Source organism: Neolamprologus brichardi, chromosome 22, assembly GCF_056152115.1.
Source record: "Neolamprologus brichardi isolate AB-2024 chromosome 22, ASM5615211v1, whole genome shotgun sequence".
In the NCBI taxonomy this organism is placed as follows: Eukaryota; Metazoa; Chordata; class Actinopteri; order Cichliformes; family Cichlidae; genus Neolamprologus; species Neolamprologus brichardi.
The window spans coordinates 24,798,038-24,814,442 of NC_142124.1; the positions used below are offsets into that span (position 1 = coordinate 24,798,038).

The following is a 16,405-nucleotide window of genomic DNA, read 5'->3' on the forward strand; positions in this document are numbered from 1 at the left end:
AGAATAGAATAGAATATAACAGTGGTTTCCTATCTATGTCAGATGATTAATTGAATAAATTCATTGAGATTTTTGCTTTAGCTACAGAGTGTTCACTGGTTTCTGGGACAAATAATGAAAAAGACATAGTTAGTGGTCCATATGCAGGTGCTTACTGACTCCTGAGGGTCATAGCTCTCTAACATGGATTTGTTTGTTTTTTAGACTCTGTGCAGACAGGTAATGAACTGAAAGTTTACCTACTTAGAGTAGTAACTCCTTAATAACAAGCCCCCTGTAGTGGTAGTAATTTAGTGATTCAGTGGCACTGCTGATAAAAGATGAGTGCTGAGATGTGTAAATAAAAAGCTCTTCACATTACTGTTCCACAGTCAGGAACTTTCCAGTGAAATAAAGACTAATTTCACCTTACCTTAAAGTCCTGTAAATACAGAATATAAATCAGTCAGATGAACAAAAATAAAGGATAACAACCCCAGTTAATGTAGACCACCTCATGACAAAAACAGCACATTGTTTTGAATTATTTTAAAATTGTGGCTACAAAACTATTCCAATAAATGGTGTATAGCAGTGCACGCTCCAACCAAAAGTTCCTGGACCTTCAGAGTGTTCAAAGTATCATTGTTGGGGGCATAAACATTGTCTCTCCCGAACTTCTCTCTGACCCAAGCTCCTTTACTGGAAGCTACTATAACAGGATTCCACAAAGGTTCTTGGGGGACAATTCCTCTGGTGAAAGCATGTTAGTACTGAGAGATGTAGTCCCTTGACCAGGTCCAGGTTTCTGTGCCGGGATTGGCTCAGGTTTCAGCCTGCATGATAATAGAGAGATTCAACATGACTGAGTTCCTTCTAGTGGTAGTGAATATGTATGCTACCATCAGGATCTGCATCCATCCAGTAGAACCCACCCTCTAAGAACAGGTGTGTCATGAGTTCACCAGAAACTGCCAGCTTGACTTGCAAGTAGCTCGACTAAAGCTACCTGAATTCGTCTCAATATTCTTGTTATATCCCAGAATACCGTTTGAGTAGGTCACTCCTGTGATTTCGCTTCTGGAAAAGGTCGTGTGGTCATTCATCATGTCATTGTTTTCATTCTTCTCACAGCTTTTTTTTTCCCCATCAGCTTTGACCATGACTGCAGCTCCAGCAACAGCAACTAAAGTCCCTCCACATCATCACTCCCCTGCCCCTGTCCATAAACAACACTTTCCCTCTGTCAGTCAACAACCTCCTCTTATAAGGGTCCAAGCCCCGCCTCCCCCACTCACCCAACCCCAACCCCAGCCACTTCCTGCACCTGTGCTCCCACCTGTAGTTACAGCAGCACCACCACTATTTTTACCCACACCTGTTCCTGTACCCACAACTGTATCCACAACTTTACCCACAGCTGTACCCAGAGCTGTACCCACAGCTGTACCCACAGCTTTATCCACAGCTGTACCCACAGCTGTACCTACAACTGTATCCACAGCTGTACCCACAACTATACCTACAACTGCACAAACAACTCCACTGGTAGCTCCACCTCCCCCTGCTCCACCCCCTGCACCTGCTCCAGTTCAGCCTCCACCTCCCCCTGCTCCACCCCCTGCACCTGCTCCAGTTCAGCCTCCACCTCCTGAACCCACCCTACCCCCTCCAACTCCAACGCCTTCCCCTTCACCTGCCCCATCACCAGTCCCACCCCCACAGACTCCAGGTGTGTACATCAGGTTTAACATTCAATGCATCTCCAATAGAACAGAACAATTAGCGTGATTCTTCTAGTCAGATGTCTGTCAGACATTCTTTATCATAATCATTACTTATTCATTCATGTGTTCATGTTGTTTACATAATGCCATCACATATTACCCTGCATGTCAGAGCCGGATAGGCGCTCAGCAACACCAGGAGGAACCAGAAAAGGCAAGTCCAGTCACTGGTGGATCTAATGAAGTGTCAGGTGATCCTCACCATGTAAACTATGAGGGTTTGTAAGAAGATAAGTATAGCCGCAGCGTTTAGGTGATGAAAATGTATAGTTTTGTGTGGAGAAAGAGAGAGGGGTGGTTTTAAGCTCAGGCTAGGATCCATCACGAGCATCTTATGATGATTCAAATTTTAAACATTTATCTCCAGTCAGAAACAGATTTTCTTGGTAACTGCCCCCAAAGGCTCAGTAAAACCAACAGATGATGTCTGTGTAGGTTCTCGGTCATCCAATTCATTGTAGTGTAAGGAGCTTGAAAAGCAAGCAGCCTCTTCAGTTCTAAAAATCAAATAGAGAGTCCCTGGTATTTAAACCCTAGTTTTACACTCTGTTTTCTTTGTTTTATTGTAGGGGTTTACTTTACAATATAAAGCAGGTAACTGTTGATGTAACTGTTTTGATTTGGCATAATATAAATAAAATGGAAATGAGTTGAATATTGGGGGCTGTTAAGAGAGTCAATGATGCAGTATTAGTCCTGTCTTTCTTCATATTTTGGTTTCTCCCTTGGGTGTTAATGACCCATGTCTTTTTATTAACACCTTGGCTCATGTGCTGAGGTAAATTCTTAATAGTGTGTCAGCAACTCTCTTAAGGGACAACAACCCCTGCTAGGGTTAAAGAGCTGCGACTCTCCACCGTTTGGTTTTTAGAACCGAAGAAGCCTCTTGGATGAGAGGTGAAACATCCACATGAAAGTTAAAGAAGACAAGAACAGATGATACATTTCAGATTTGTAACCTGCTCAAAATGTTGCTGTTCAGGTGTGTTTATATCACTGCGGTTTGGTGCTGGTTTGGATGGGTCATCTGACTAGAGTATGAGCATTAGTGTAGCCTGACCAATCACCTCTCTTTGTCCGCACTATGCAGAGGTCACATGGGAGGACCAACAGAAGAAAACAGCCAATGGTATTATGCCCACCTTTAGCCACACCCACATATAGAAATGTAGTGTTTAGCTCGTGTTATCTAGTTAGTTATCTAGTTAGACTGAAGTGGATTGGTTTTGGATTTGGTTTTTAGACTCATTCACCCATTTGCGCAAGCACTTTTGAATCCTCAGTGTAGAAAAGCTCTATATAAGAACCGGACGAATCCATGTATTCATAAAGCAATCCACCAGCCATCTGTCCATCCATTCATCTGTTTTTCCATCCATCTAGTCTTCTGTCAATCTATCCAGCTCTCTGTGCTTTGAGGAGTTTGTGGTTTCTCGTTGATATTCTTCTGTTTCCATCTTTTTATAAGGGGAGATGTTACCAACCGGCAGAGAAGGTACACACACTTTCAGTCAGCTTCATCTTTTTTTCTGACCTGCTGTGAATTGAAACTAACTTCTGTGCTGTCAGAAATCAGCAGCCTGAAGCTGTCCGAACAGAGAAAAAAGTGAAATCTATTGTCATTTCCTGCTATCACACATTACCAACCTAGACTATGACTAATGCTGCTCTTCTGTCTCTACAGGTGTACTGAAGGACCTTTCAAAGGTAAACAAACATTACACCACTTTTATTTATATATGTGTGTGTACATTACGTGTGTGCCACAGCTTGCTTACCTCTTCTCCTCCATCTATAGATGAAGGACAATCTCTCCTTTAAGTCATCAGACAGTGATGTCAGTGATGTCTCAGCGATGTCCAACGCCTCTGACACTCAATCTGTCCACAAGATCGGGTAAGCAGGAATCCATTCTTGGATGACAAGAGAGAATAAAGTGTCCATGATTTCTAGACAGAATCTCAGCTTCTGATTGGTTGGAGCACAATGGTATTTCTGGCTCCCGTTTCTCTGACCTTTCAGTGGAAGTCTTAGCTTTCTGAATCCATGCAGGGATTTCAGTAATATGTAAGGGTTTGCTCTGCAGCTGCTCTCTGTGGGCACACATTTCTCTGAATCTTTTCATCAGATTATGAATCACAGATGATGGCATCCAATGTTTTATTGCTCTCTTCTAATGTGGGGTTGTAGGGTTTTTTTTCTCAAAGTAATAATATATTTTTAACGGTAAGGTGTTGACTTTGTCTACTGATCAGAAAGATAACTAAAGCAACATGAAAATTCACTTTTATGAAACAGAGGGCAAAAGGAAAAGAAAATGGCAACAAACAAGTATTTCTTTAAATATGTTTGTGGCTTTTAGGTAAAAGTATTTAGAACATATTCCATCTTTGTGCTGTTTCACTTAGTAAACTGTTTACTGCTAGATGCCAGCTTCTTTCTTCCACTGTGCAGGTCACAAACTGCACAGTGTATTTCCTGCTGCAGGTGGGTCTAGGGCATACCCCCAAGTAGACACAGAAACTGTATTTTGTCTGAAAGAATTGCTGTGTATTTAAGTCAACGCACTTAAAATGTTCACCTCTTTATCTGCTCTCAGACAGGAATTTAAATTTTTACTTTCTACCAGACTCCATTTATAAGAACAGAAGGTTTAGCTCATAGGGCAGGTGACCCTCTTTGTCTATTGCTCCATCTGCTGATTATTCAGTTTGTGTTAATGTGTGAATTTGGTGTTAATGGGTCAGTGTGGATTAAAAACACAAAAATTCACACAAAATGACCAGAAATGTTTTCTGTGAGGTCAGATTGCTGGTTTTAAGATTGTCAGATTGCTAAATAGAGTCTAGCAGATTGTATTTGTTAATACATGTAGTTTCTCAAAATTTTGAGTATTGTCACAAATGGAAATGAAATATTAAGTTGACATGTGTTTCAAACATCACCTATGTGATTGTTGGAGTCAGAAAGGAATAATACAGATTAAACTATATTAAAATCAACCGCTCACTCTCATCCTGTGTACAATCACAGTTCACGCTCATAAGCATGTGTCCTGTAAATCCTCCCACAACACATCATTCTGAATGTTTAACTCTGCTGCTGGTTTCAAATCAGTGAAAATACATAATGCTTAGTCCCGTTTTTGTTAGCATGTGTTACCTTCACCATGGGATGGTTGTAGCTCAGAAGGTAGAGTAGGTCACCTACGTATTGGAAGGTTGTTATATAAAGCACTTTGAGTGCTCACGTAAAGTAGAAAAGCACTATATAAGAACCAGTCCATTTACCATTTACCATTCTGCATGATTCTGTCTGCATGCTACTCTTTTCTTCTCATATTGGCTGCCACAGTCTGATTGAATGTCTGGAGGGCCAATCAGCAGAGCTGGGGGTGGGCTCGCAGGGAACAGAGGAAATAGTTGGGGCATCAGAAGGCGGGGATACACTGCAGAAGAGCAACTCAGTGGAAGAAGGGGAGGAGGAGCCTGAGCCTTCAAAGTAAGAAATTAACAGATGACCTCCTGTTGGAATCAGTTGTCATAGCAACAGCTGCAACACTACCCATTTCCTTTTCCTCTCTGTGCTATTGTGATGTGTTTGTGCCCAGCCTCTTGTGTTTTGGCCCTTTTTCCTCACTTATTATTGTGGTGGTCCTTCCTCCTGCAGGGTGTCTGCAGCTGCCACTCCTCTCACCAAGTCGTCAAGTGTCGGTGGTGAGATTTGCTCATTGGGGAGAAACGATGATGACGATGATGACAAGAAGCGACGCTCAAGCTTCGGTGCAAGGATGATGGGGATGGTTGGACTTGGAAAGAAGAGTCAGAGTGCCTCCCAGCTGAACCCAGAGGGTCAGTCCTAGTTTAACCATTAAAAAATATAACCTCAATTCTTGCTGTTTTTGTTATATTTCATGGACTCTGCCATAAACAGACCAAAGTTTTCTTTGAATTGAATCTTCAGACATACAGTGTGTTTTAGCCAAACTGGGAATCCGAGTAGCATTGCAAGAGTGTCTCAATAAAAACTCACTATCAGAATGAAAATCCAAAGAGGAACATCAGCCAAAAAATAAACTATGACCAAATGAGTTGGGTACTAACAAGCAACTGAGCAAACATGTTACGGAACCAGTTGAACCAGTGAAAACGGAACAGAACAGAACCAATATGAGTCACAGAGCACCCTGTCCAGGGCTCTGATTAGTCTCTGGCTGTTTATGCTCTTGTAACAACTTATTCTGCTTCTTTTCTCTTTCTTCTTCCATCCTTACAGAGGAAGAGAAGAAGAAGAAGGTGGTGAGACTTCCCGTTCAGAGAAGTGTAGAAACCGGTTTGGCCATCGAGTTTAAAGCTCGTTTTACCCGACAGCCGAGTCGAGACCCAGATGCCGAGGACCCAAAACCTGGAGCGTATGAATCACTCCTCTTTCTACTCTTTTTATCTTGTATTCTCTGTTTAGTTAAACTTTATTCATACAGCACTCATTTAAAGCAAGGGGTTTTTATGATAGCAATAATCTGTGATAGCAGAGGGAAAAACTCAACAATCACACGACCCCCTGTGAACAATCACTTGGTAACAGCAGGGAAGAAAAACCACATTTTAACAGGAAGAAACCTCTAGCAGAACCAGGTTTGGGGAGAGGCAGCCATCTGCTATGACCTTTTGGAGTGAAGGGAGGACAAAAGACAAACTGAGGGAGAGGGAAGACTAAATATGATGTGCTGCACTTGTGCTATATAAACACAGCGGAGCTAGAACAAAGTGGAATGAAGGCTTCTTGTTTTCACTCAGTATTGTTTAGATGAAAGAAGGCAGTTCTACATAGTTACAGTTCTACTTCTACTTTTTTCTCTCTGAACTTTGAATTTAGTTTTTCCTGAGTGCAATTTTTAACCTCCTTTTTTAATTGCTCACTTTGTCACTCCCTCCTTTTTTAGTCTTCCCCTTCACCCTTTTCCCTATTTTTCCCTTTTAATGTGTATTTTATTTATTCTCACATTGAACTTAAACACTTCCACTTCCCATTTCCCTGGGGTTGCCAACTAACATGTCTGATATTTTCTTTTTTTCTTTCTGTCTGGTCAGGCTTATATTTCCAGGAGTAAAACTTGCATCAGACAAACAGTTCACTGGTTTCCTTGAAGGATTAGGCCCCGCCCAGCTGGCTGGACGGCAGACATTGGCCACACCCCCCATGGGTTAGCATGAATAAAAATGTCATTGTTTTAATGTATATCAACCTACCAACATACAAACTCATTAATTCAGATTCATGTAATCTGGACATATGTGTGTGTATTAATAAATCATATTAAAAAACATTAAAATACAATACCACTTTCTGCCCATGAAAACGTGCGGTTGTGTTTCAGTAAAATCTCTCCTCTGATTGGCTTTCTTTTGGTTAGGTGACATCCAGATCGGGATGGTGTACAGGAAGGAGCGTCTGGACGTGGAGGTTATCCGAGCCCGGGGGCTTGTGGGTAAACAAGGCAACAAGAACACTCCAGGTGACAAAGCTATACACAATGCACAATTGACTACAAATACACTCTACCTAGCACACTCTAGTGTAAGAACGTGAACTTAATCAGTTCCTCCATGCTGCTCTCAGCTCTCTCCTCCCTCGTGTATCTCATTCAGTCTCTCATCCAGATGAGAGCTGCTTTGTTACAACCTGAATTCTGTCTTCCAGCTGAGCTGTACAAAGAGCAAAAGATCCCAAACATGATTTACTCTCAGAACCTGACCTTTCACATACTCAAGCTCCACATTAACTGTGTTACTTGTGGAAATGCTCACAATGCCATTGTTTACAAGGTGTTTATTAAAGTCAGTGTTAAATGTAAAGTCAGAACCTATATTAATCTGAGATACTTGGAGCATTGTGACAGATCTGAGAGAAGAAACTCCATGAACCTGAGCTGTGGTGACGCAGAGATGTGTGACTACACTTTTATTATGGACTCATTTCTGATTAATAAATCTGAAATAGTTTAGAAATATATACATTTTTGGAGGTGTCTTGTATTGTGGCTCATGCAGTGCTGGAGTTCTTCATTCTTCCTCGAAGATGAACTGCTTTCTGCTCCTCATTAATAATATAAGGGCTTAGCTGAAAGCTAGCACAACTACTTGTGTTGTGCTAACAAGTATTAGGGCTTTTCAGTGTTACGCATCACCAGAAAATTAAAACCTCTTCGATGCTTTAATTTTCTCAGTAGCGCTCATTACTTTCATGTAATTTTTGGTCGCAAGTTTCTGTGTCAAGGTAATTCTTTTAATGTTTCTTCCAACTTTTCCAATCATTCCACATTTTTTCCAATGTGGAATTATTGAACAGCATACATCTTTAATGATTTAAAAAACAAATTGGAATATTTTGGATTTTTAATAATCCACACAGACAGAAAATTTCAACTTAGGAAGTTGCAACTCAACCAAATGCTTTTGTTAGCCATCATTACGCTTCTAGCATAATTCTGGATGCATATTTGGCTGCTCATCTTTGCAGGATTCCCTTAAATTAGCTGGTTTCCTGGCACAGGCTCGACCTTTAAGCGAAGTCCACAAATTTTCACATTTAAATACTACTGCACACAACCATCGCAGTACAAAGGTTTAGTAGTCATGGGTTATGATCTGTGAAACAGCTTGGTAGTGTGTGTGTGTGTTTTGCAGCTCCTTATGTGAAGGTGTATCTAATGGATAATGGAAAGTGTGTGTTGAAGAGAAGAACTCGTCTGGCAAGGAAAACCCTTGACCCTCTTTATCAGCAACAGCTGCAGTTTGAAGAAAACCCTGAGGGCAAAGTTCTACAGGTAATTATATTGTACTGATACTGCAGGATGCCAGACAGCTGGACAGCACAGGATTACAGGACCCTGGGATCAGGGCCTGCAGCCCTTCTTTTGTTGCTCCAGCCTCTACACCAGGGGTGTCAAACTCAAATACACAGTGGGCCAAAATTCAAAACTGGAACAAAGTCGCGGGCTAACGTTAATATTTATTGAAATATATTTATTCCTCCAGATATAAGAATGAATCTTTTCTTATGGACTCAAACACATTTTGCTAAAAAACTGAATATGGCACAAGCAAAGCTTAATACTAAACAATATATATATTAGCTGTATAAAACCAGTAGGCCAGCTCTGATAGAAATTTGGTATGGCTGCGGGCCAAATTTGGCCCGCGGGCCAGAGTTTGACACCTATGCTCTACACAAAGAGGCTGAAGCAACTCCACTCCTCATCTTTTTAGCAGTCATAGCAATGTGTGTATGAAGAGGAATCTAGGATATAATGTGGGTGGGAGGTTCTGAACGTTCAAGTTGAGTGGAGGAGGGGGTGTTAAGATTAATACTATTTGAGGAGGGACAACAGAGGGTTCACTATTGAACCTGTTGAAAAACAGATTCAGTTCACTGGCTCTGTCCAGACTGCCCCCGCAGCTGCTGATCACTTTGAGGCCGGTAATCAACTTCATCCCCCTCCACATGCCTTTGATGTTATTCACTTGGCGTTTGGTCTCCCTGTATGTATATTTACACCTTCTCCGCCCTGCTTTCAGTTCATACTATGTGCTTTTCGAGTAATCCTTGTTCCCAGACTTGAAGACCATCTACTTTGGCCTTCATTTCACTGGCGATCCTGCACTCTGGATACTCCTTCTGATGTCTTACCTGCACTCAAAGCTCCATTCATATTATTAATGAGACCACCTGCTTTGGCACAACAGTGCAGCAATCATAAGTCAGAGCAAAAGCTGCTTAGGGAGCGGTTGTCCTTCTCTCCTGGATCACCACATTTACTCAAGGCCTTCTTGACATGATCTTCTTCTGGCCACCGCATCTGTGGGGATGGTGTTTGGTCTGTGCTCTAGTGTCCTGATCACACTCAGTTTGTGCTCAAGTGGATGATGAGTACTGATCTGTATGTAATGGATTACAGTACACAATAACTTTTAAATTTCCCTTATTACTGATGGAAATCTCACAGTCTAAGCTGGCTAGCCTGTCATTTTCATATCCTCCATGGTGAACTTGATGTGTTTGTCCACTGAGGTTAACATAATCAGTGAATTATGGTACATCCTGAGATTTGATTTTAACCCAGGTGTATTCCACATACCTGAACTAATTACTTTGTCGTGTTCCAGGGTAGGATAACAGAGCCCTCTTTTACATTTCCTCCATATAAAAGTTGGCCACAATAGATGAAATTGGGTAACTCATGGCATGCCCATGTTTCTGCCTGTAGTAGTGAACATTGTATGTGAAATGTGTACAATGAAGACACAGTTCCAACAGCAAACACACTTGGTCAGTGCTGAGAGTGGTCCTATTGCTCGGGTTGGGTCTTCCTGTAATCTCTTATGAACTACCTCCACTGTTTCAGTGACTTCAACACAAGGGGAGAGAGCTGTAACATCATACAAGACAATTGTTTCATCTGGATACATAATGACATCTCTCACCTTCTCCACAAAACCCAAGGTGTTCTGGATGCAGTGTTTAGAGCTGCCCACAAACAGCTTGAAGATTAAAGACAGAAACTTTGAGACACTATAGTTGACTGAGTTGATCAGACAGACAGTTGATCTTAAAGGTCCCCCCTGTTTGTGTATCTTGAGTAAACCATACAGACTTGGTGTAGCTTCCACTCTGTGTATAGCCTGTGGTCTGAGGTCTGGTCAATAGCATTGTCCTGTTCTAACTGCTTCAAACAACTGCTTCAGTCACCATCTTCCTGTAACCACTACCTGGGTCTCATTTCAGGGTTTCATAAGTATTTTTATCACAGTGAGTAGTGACAAAATTTTCACATGATAGTCTTTCAAGTGTAGCTAAACCGTGCACCAACCCTTATCTGCTGGTAGGATGATAATTTTGTCATTACTTCCCCTCCTCCGTGCTTATGTTGGATGCTGGGGGCTTTGCATTGCTGAGACAAGCCGAAACTTTCGTCCACATCTGTAATATTGTTGCTTCGAATGGCTAATTCTGGCTGTGATCAGTTCCACTAGGGGGATTTGTCTTGGCATCACAGCAAAGTTCAACCCTTTTGCAAGGATGTTTTTCTCCGCTTGTGTGAGTTGTCAAATTGACAAGATTTTGATAACATTTTTTGTCAGAAATTTTTCACTGATTTGTCCACACCCTCCGTGTGGCATCCTTCTCTCTTCTGGCCGCTGAGGACATTCTGTGCTAGACGAGCCTTCTCAGTGAATTCAAACACCTCTCGAAGGGTATTCTCATCTAGAACCATAGTAAGTCTTTGTCGGCTCTACTCCCCTTTTGATTTTAGCATGTTGATGGTAAAATCTGAATCAGAATCAGAATACTTTATTGAATCCCAGGGGAAATCATTAAAAAAATGTTTGTCTTACCCATTCATTGAGCAGCTGGCCTTCTGGTGTATTTTTGTTGCTTTTGTAGCTCAGAGGCTCTTAACTGAAGATCTAATTTGCAGACTTTTAGAAGTAATCCTGTTTTGTCTGCATCTGAGGCCGAATCCTAGGTGGTTTCTGTATTCAGCCATCTTACATGCTGTTTGCTTGTGCTTGGGTACTAGCTTTAGGCAATCCTTGCCAAAGTGCGTTTGAATGTCTCAGTGGACAAACACATCAAGTTCACCAGGACATGGTAGCTTCAGAGCCATATGAAAAATAACAAGTTAGCCTTCTTAGACTTTGAGATCAGTAACGGGGGATATTTAGGTTGATGTGTACCATAATCACAGAGCAAACACCATCCCCACAGATACAGCGGCCAGGGAAGCAGAAGAAAATCATTTCAAAAAGGCCCCAAGTAAATGTGATTATCCCAGCTGGACATTTGTCAAAGCTGGAAAGGCTTTAAAGAATGCTCCAGGCAAATCAGAAGAGAAGGACAACTTCTGCCTAAGTGAGAACTTTTAGTGATCCCGTACTGCAGTCAGCTGAGACTGAAGAAGTCACAAGTCTAGATAAACAAAATCAGCTTTTTGGGAGGTTTAAAAAGAACACGGGGACGAGATCATGAGGACTTTGAGAACATAGGAAACCTACTGGTATCCGTGGTTCATAAAAACTGACTCAGTGTCTCGAGTCAGGGTCTTCATTGTTGTAGATATTAATCTTATCTTTCTGAGGTTCATTAGATAATGAACCTCAGAAAGATAAGATTAATATCTACAACAATGAAGAAAACAGCAAAGAAAAGAAAATTATGGAAAATGCAACACTCACAGTGTCATCTACAAAGAAAAATCTACAAAGAAAAAAAAAACACACCTTCATGTGTGTGATGTCACTAAGGCAAGGTCACTGCAGGTCTTAATGCTCAATTCCGATTTTTTGATCAAATCCGTTTTTTTTGTCTGCTCGTTCACACTACAAATAAAATGCGACAGCAAACGCGCTCTAGTGTGAACGCTCAAAGCGGCCCGCATGCGCAAAAGAAGACGTCACACACAACGCGCTCTGTTTAGACCCAGAGCAAACAATATTGTTTGACTGATGTCCCTTAATATAAAGACTTCGGACTTTACGTTTCCCAATTTTTGCTTTAAGTTATTTTGTTATTTACATAATAATGTAAATAACCTAATAATTATCCTTGTTGCTGTTTTAGAGAGGAGCGGTGCTTCAAAGGATAGTTGCAGATTTCTGTCAGAATCTGCAGATTATACAGTACAAATAAAATGTTCACGTTTCTCCAACGTTGTCTTCCCAGCAGTTTCACTGACATCTACACGGGATGGCCAGGAAGCGTTCGCGATGTCTTCTCGGGTGCTTCTCTGGCGCTGATAATTGGCGTTTGTCTTGTGTCTGTGACGTAAAAGTCGGATTTAATGCGATATGACTGTTCAAACAGCAGTCGCTTTCTGAAACATTGGATATGTATCGGATTCAGTACCACATACGAAAGTGACCCAGATCGGATGTGAAAATATCGGATTTGTGCCGTTCACACTGTCATAGCATAATCGGATATGGGTCGCATAGGGTCAAAAATATCGGATTTGATGCGCTTTCGCCTGCAGTGTGAATGTAGCCTAAGGATCTCCTCCTCTCCTCTCTCTGCAGATCATCGTCTGGGGTGACTACGGTCGGATGGACCATAAATCATTCATGGGCGCTGCCCAGATTCTATTGGATGATCTGGACCTGTCCAATATGGTAATTGGCTGGTTCAAACTGTTTCCTGCCACCTCATTAGTGGATCCTGCGTTGGCACCGTTGACCAATAAGGAGACAGAAGGTGGCAAGTCTTAGCATCAGGAGGCATGGCTGATTGGTCATAGACACGTTACAGGATGGGCCCTAAAACAAAGTCTCAGAATCCTCTGCTGCTGCATGCTGCATGATGACATCACAGAGATGACATGACAATTCATGATGATGTCACTAGGACGATGAGGAAGGTGCTATTCCTGATCCGCCCAGTGCGGGGGGAGACACTCAACAAAGGATGCTGGGTAAAGAAAGGAGTGGCCATGTGACCTCCAGCTGCCAGCTAATCGCAGGAGCTCTTTGGAAGTCATACGACTGTTAAAGACACGTCAGGAACCCACAAGATTGAGTTATGTGATAGTATTCATGGAGACACAGGAACATAGAGGGGGCTTCTTTATGTTTATGCATGGAATGACAAAAACATTAGAACATAAACTCCATCGAAGAAAAACACCACACCAACCAGTAAAATCATGAAAACGTGAAAACAAAAGAACATGAGAACCACAAACATGACAACATGTGAGAGCATGAAAATATGTAAGACCATGCCAGACTGTGAGAACATGAGAATGTTGTCTAAAACTTCAAAATAAAGATTCTTAAACAATCTCTGTGTTTCTGTTTAGGACATTATGATCAAGTTAGGTACATAACTCTGGTTTTACAAGGTTCTGATGATATTACTGGGAACACTGGTTCTGTGATTTTTACAAAGGTGACTGGATCTGTGAGGTCCTACACATTAAAATGTTTTGGGGTCTTTAAAAGTTCTCCTGTAGCTGACTCACCATTTCTGAAGCAAGAGTTCATTAGGTTCTACAAGTTCTATTGCACCGCTGACCCTGGTGTTTCTAAAAGATCCTACTACTCTATGGATAATTGCTACACAAACTGGTTCTTAAACGCTTTTCTACTGTACTTGAGCAATCAAAGCGCTTTCTGCAACATGCCCCATTCACACAAGCACTTTTTTCTTTGCTTAATTGCTTTCTATCTAACATTCACACGCCAATGCATCAGAGAGCAACTTGGGGTTAGTATCTTGCCCAATGATATTTGGCATGCAGACTAGAGCAGTCAATGATTGACTCACCAACCTTCCAATTAGCAGGTGAGCTATAACCCATGTCTGTTATCTTTTCCGTATTCTCTCTGTTTACCTGTATGCAAAGTCATGGAGATGCAAAGTCGTGATTTTTGGCTCCCTGGTGTTTGACTCGGATTAAAAGACTGGGTCAGTGTTCTCCATTTGGTGAACTGTTGTTGTGTTTTGGCTATGTATAAATAAAACTGAACTGAATTGATAGCTGGAGTAGGAGTTCAGGTTTGGATCCAGTTGCATCCGGGATGGGATGAGAGCTTTTACTGGTTAGCAAAACAGATTCTCACTGTGTTGCTATACACCTCTTGTGGTCTGATTTCACTAGCCACTTCTGGATCCAAACATGATATGCCATGTTCTGACTGAGGGATTTAAATAAAAAACTAAAACGGGCAACTCGACTAAAATTTCTGGCAAAAAAAATGAAGACCGAAACTAAACAGTAAGAATGTTTGTAGGATTACCTGGAATATAATGCTGTGCTACCTGGTGACTAGCTACAAAGTAATGGTACTTATTCAAATCTTAGAAAGCGTCGTAGTCGTTCCTTTCTGAAGTGTTCAAATATTTGGTGTCTGGCAAATCTTGAGCCCATGGGCTGTAGTAGCATCATAAGGTTTTAGAAGTTACACAGTGGGGCCAACCCTGACAGGGGGCAGATCACACCTACTGAAAAAGTGATCCAGTTCATTTGCCTACTTTTGTGTCCCTTACAGGCTCTGTTGCTTATGGCCCAGGATGGTTCTGAAATCACTCCACACTTTGTTAACATTGTTAATGAAGTTGCAGCTGAAGATTTTCTGCTTGGTGTTGCAATGTCCTATTAGGACAAGTTTGTGTTTCAGAGGTTCTTGTCTGTGTGTTTGGGCCTCCAGTAAACTTCAGTGTTGAAGCTTCCATCCTCCTTAATGCACACAGCACAGTCCAGAAGCGGCAAACTGTTATCCTTTGCAGAGGTGGGAAGTAACAAAGGACAAATGCTTCATTACTGTAGCAACATAAGTACAATTTTCAGGTATCTCTACTTTACTTCAGTAGTTTTTACTGACTTCTTTTTACTTTACTTATCAAACTAAGGAGGACTGCTGCAGGTTAGTGCAAGATAAACTGGTTAGTTTACTGTACTGTGATAGGTTTAAAGTAAAGAACAGTGACAATGAAACCACAGCCACCGTGCACCAGCCCAACACAGAGTTAGGTGACAACAAATGTAGCGGAGATTCAAAAAGAATAGAAATAGAAATAAAAATTATTGTGAGTTGTGATTCCTTTACCCACACCGAGCTGTTACAACCAATTTCAGGGTTCCCCTGTCTTTACACATTTTCCTATTTAGAGGCAAAGTCATCCTCTACAGTGTAGGCAACAGAAAATAGATATATAGTTTTTATTATCATTCTTTTTCCTCAGACTCAGGCTGAGCATAATCGGAATGAAAAAAGTTTGACTAAAGTTTCTTTTCCATCTACTGATAATATTTTATCACTATGTTAGCACAAGATTCAGTTAGCTTTGAAATAGAAACATAGCACAGAAATAGAAACATACTCCTTTTTACTTTCTTACTCTGAGTACATTTCAAAGCCTGTACGTTTTTACTTTCACTCACTAAAGTAAAGAAGTTAAATCAGCACTTCAACTTTTACTGGTGTATTTTTAACAGCAGTATTTGTACTTCTACTTAAACACAGAATATCTGTTCTGTTGGTGAAGTCAGTAGAGGTGTGATGGGGCATGTTCACCACAAGCTTAGGTCTCAGACAAATCATATATGATCCAGCATTTTTCAAAGAATGCAAACTTTAGCTGCCAGAAAGGGGTAGATTTCCGATCACTGATCTCTCTGTGGATTTGCTGCACGGAGGATGTAACGTCTATGATAAGCACTGAGGTTTGTGTCCTTGTCAGGATTTCCAGGTTAGGAAAAGTGGAACAGAAGATATTCAAATACATCTCTCCACAGCTGCTGATAAATTGTACAAAAACAAGAAACAGTTTGTTAAAAACACTTCCAGGTGAATTTCACAACTGGTTTATCAGTGATATCTGTGAAAAATGACTGATAAGTGGAACTGGAATATATAGTTTATAATTTCAACAACGTACTATATAAAATGAGATGTGGTGTGTTTCTTATGTGATCTTTAACAGGGTGTTACAACACTTAAAAACGGTACTCATACTTTACCAGACTTTTAAAAGCTAGATGTGCAGTTCCTAATTTAAATGCATTCATTCTTCAGATTCAGAAATCTAAGCGATCAGATTTTAAAGATAAATAATAATAAACAATCTTGGCAGAGGGCAGT

At 41.1% G+C, this 16,405-nt stretch overlaps 1 protein-coding gene across 6 annotated transcripts in view; it reads left to right on the forward strand.

Moving 5' to 3' along the window:
* LOC102800178 (regulating synaptic membrane exocytosis protein 2-like) overlaps positions 1–13,597 on the forward strand; it is a 56,027-nt gene extending 42,430 nt beyond the window's left edge. For all 6 annotated transcript variants that reach the window (XM_087835542.1, XM_087835543.1, XM_087835544.1 and 3 more), the window contains 13 exons: positions 1,133–1,711; positions 1,879–1,920; positions 2,857–2,895; positions 3,235–3,261; positions 3,451–3,473; positions 3,565–3,662; positions 5,121–5,267; positions 5,436–5,617; positions 6,042–6,177; positions 6,857–6,969; positions 7,180–7,281; positions 8,453–8,592; positions 12,842–13,597. In XM_087835542.1, the coding sequence (XP_087691668.1) occupies positions 1,133–1,711; positions 1,879–1,920; positions 2,857–2,895; positions 3,235–3,261; positions 3,451–3,473; positions 3,565–3,662; positions 5,121–5,267; positions 5,436–5,617; positions 6,042–6,177; positions 6,857–6,969; positions 7,180–7,281; positions 8,453–8,592; positions 12,842–13,030 (1,817 nt within the window). In that variant the 3' untranslated portion in view covers positions 13,031–13,597. The remainder of the gene's footprint in view (positions 1–1,132; positions 1,712–1,878; positions 1,921–2,856; positions 2,896–3,234; positions 3,262–3,450; positions 3,474–3,564; positions 3,663–5,120; positions 5,268–5,435; positions 5,618–6,041; positions 6,178–6,856; positions 6,970–7,179; positions 7,282–8,452; positions 8,593–12,841) is intronic.
* Positions 13,598–16,405: the final 2,808 nt, after the last annotated feature.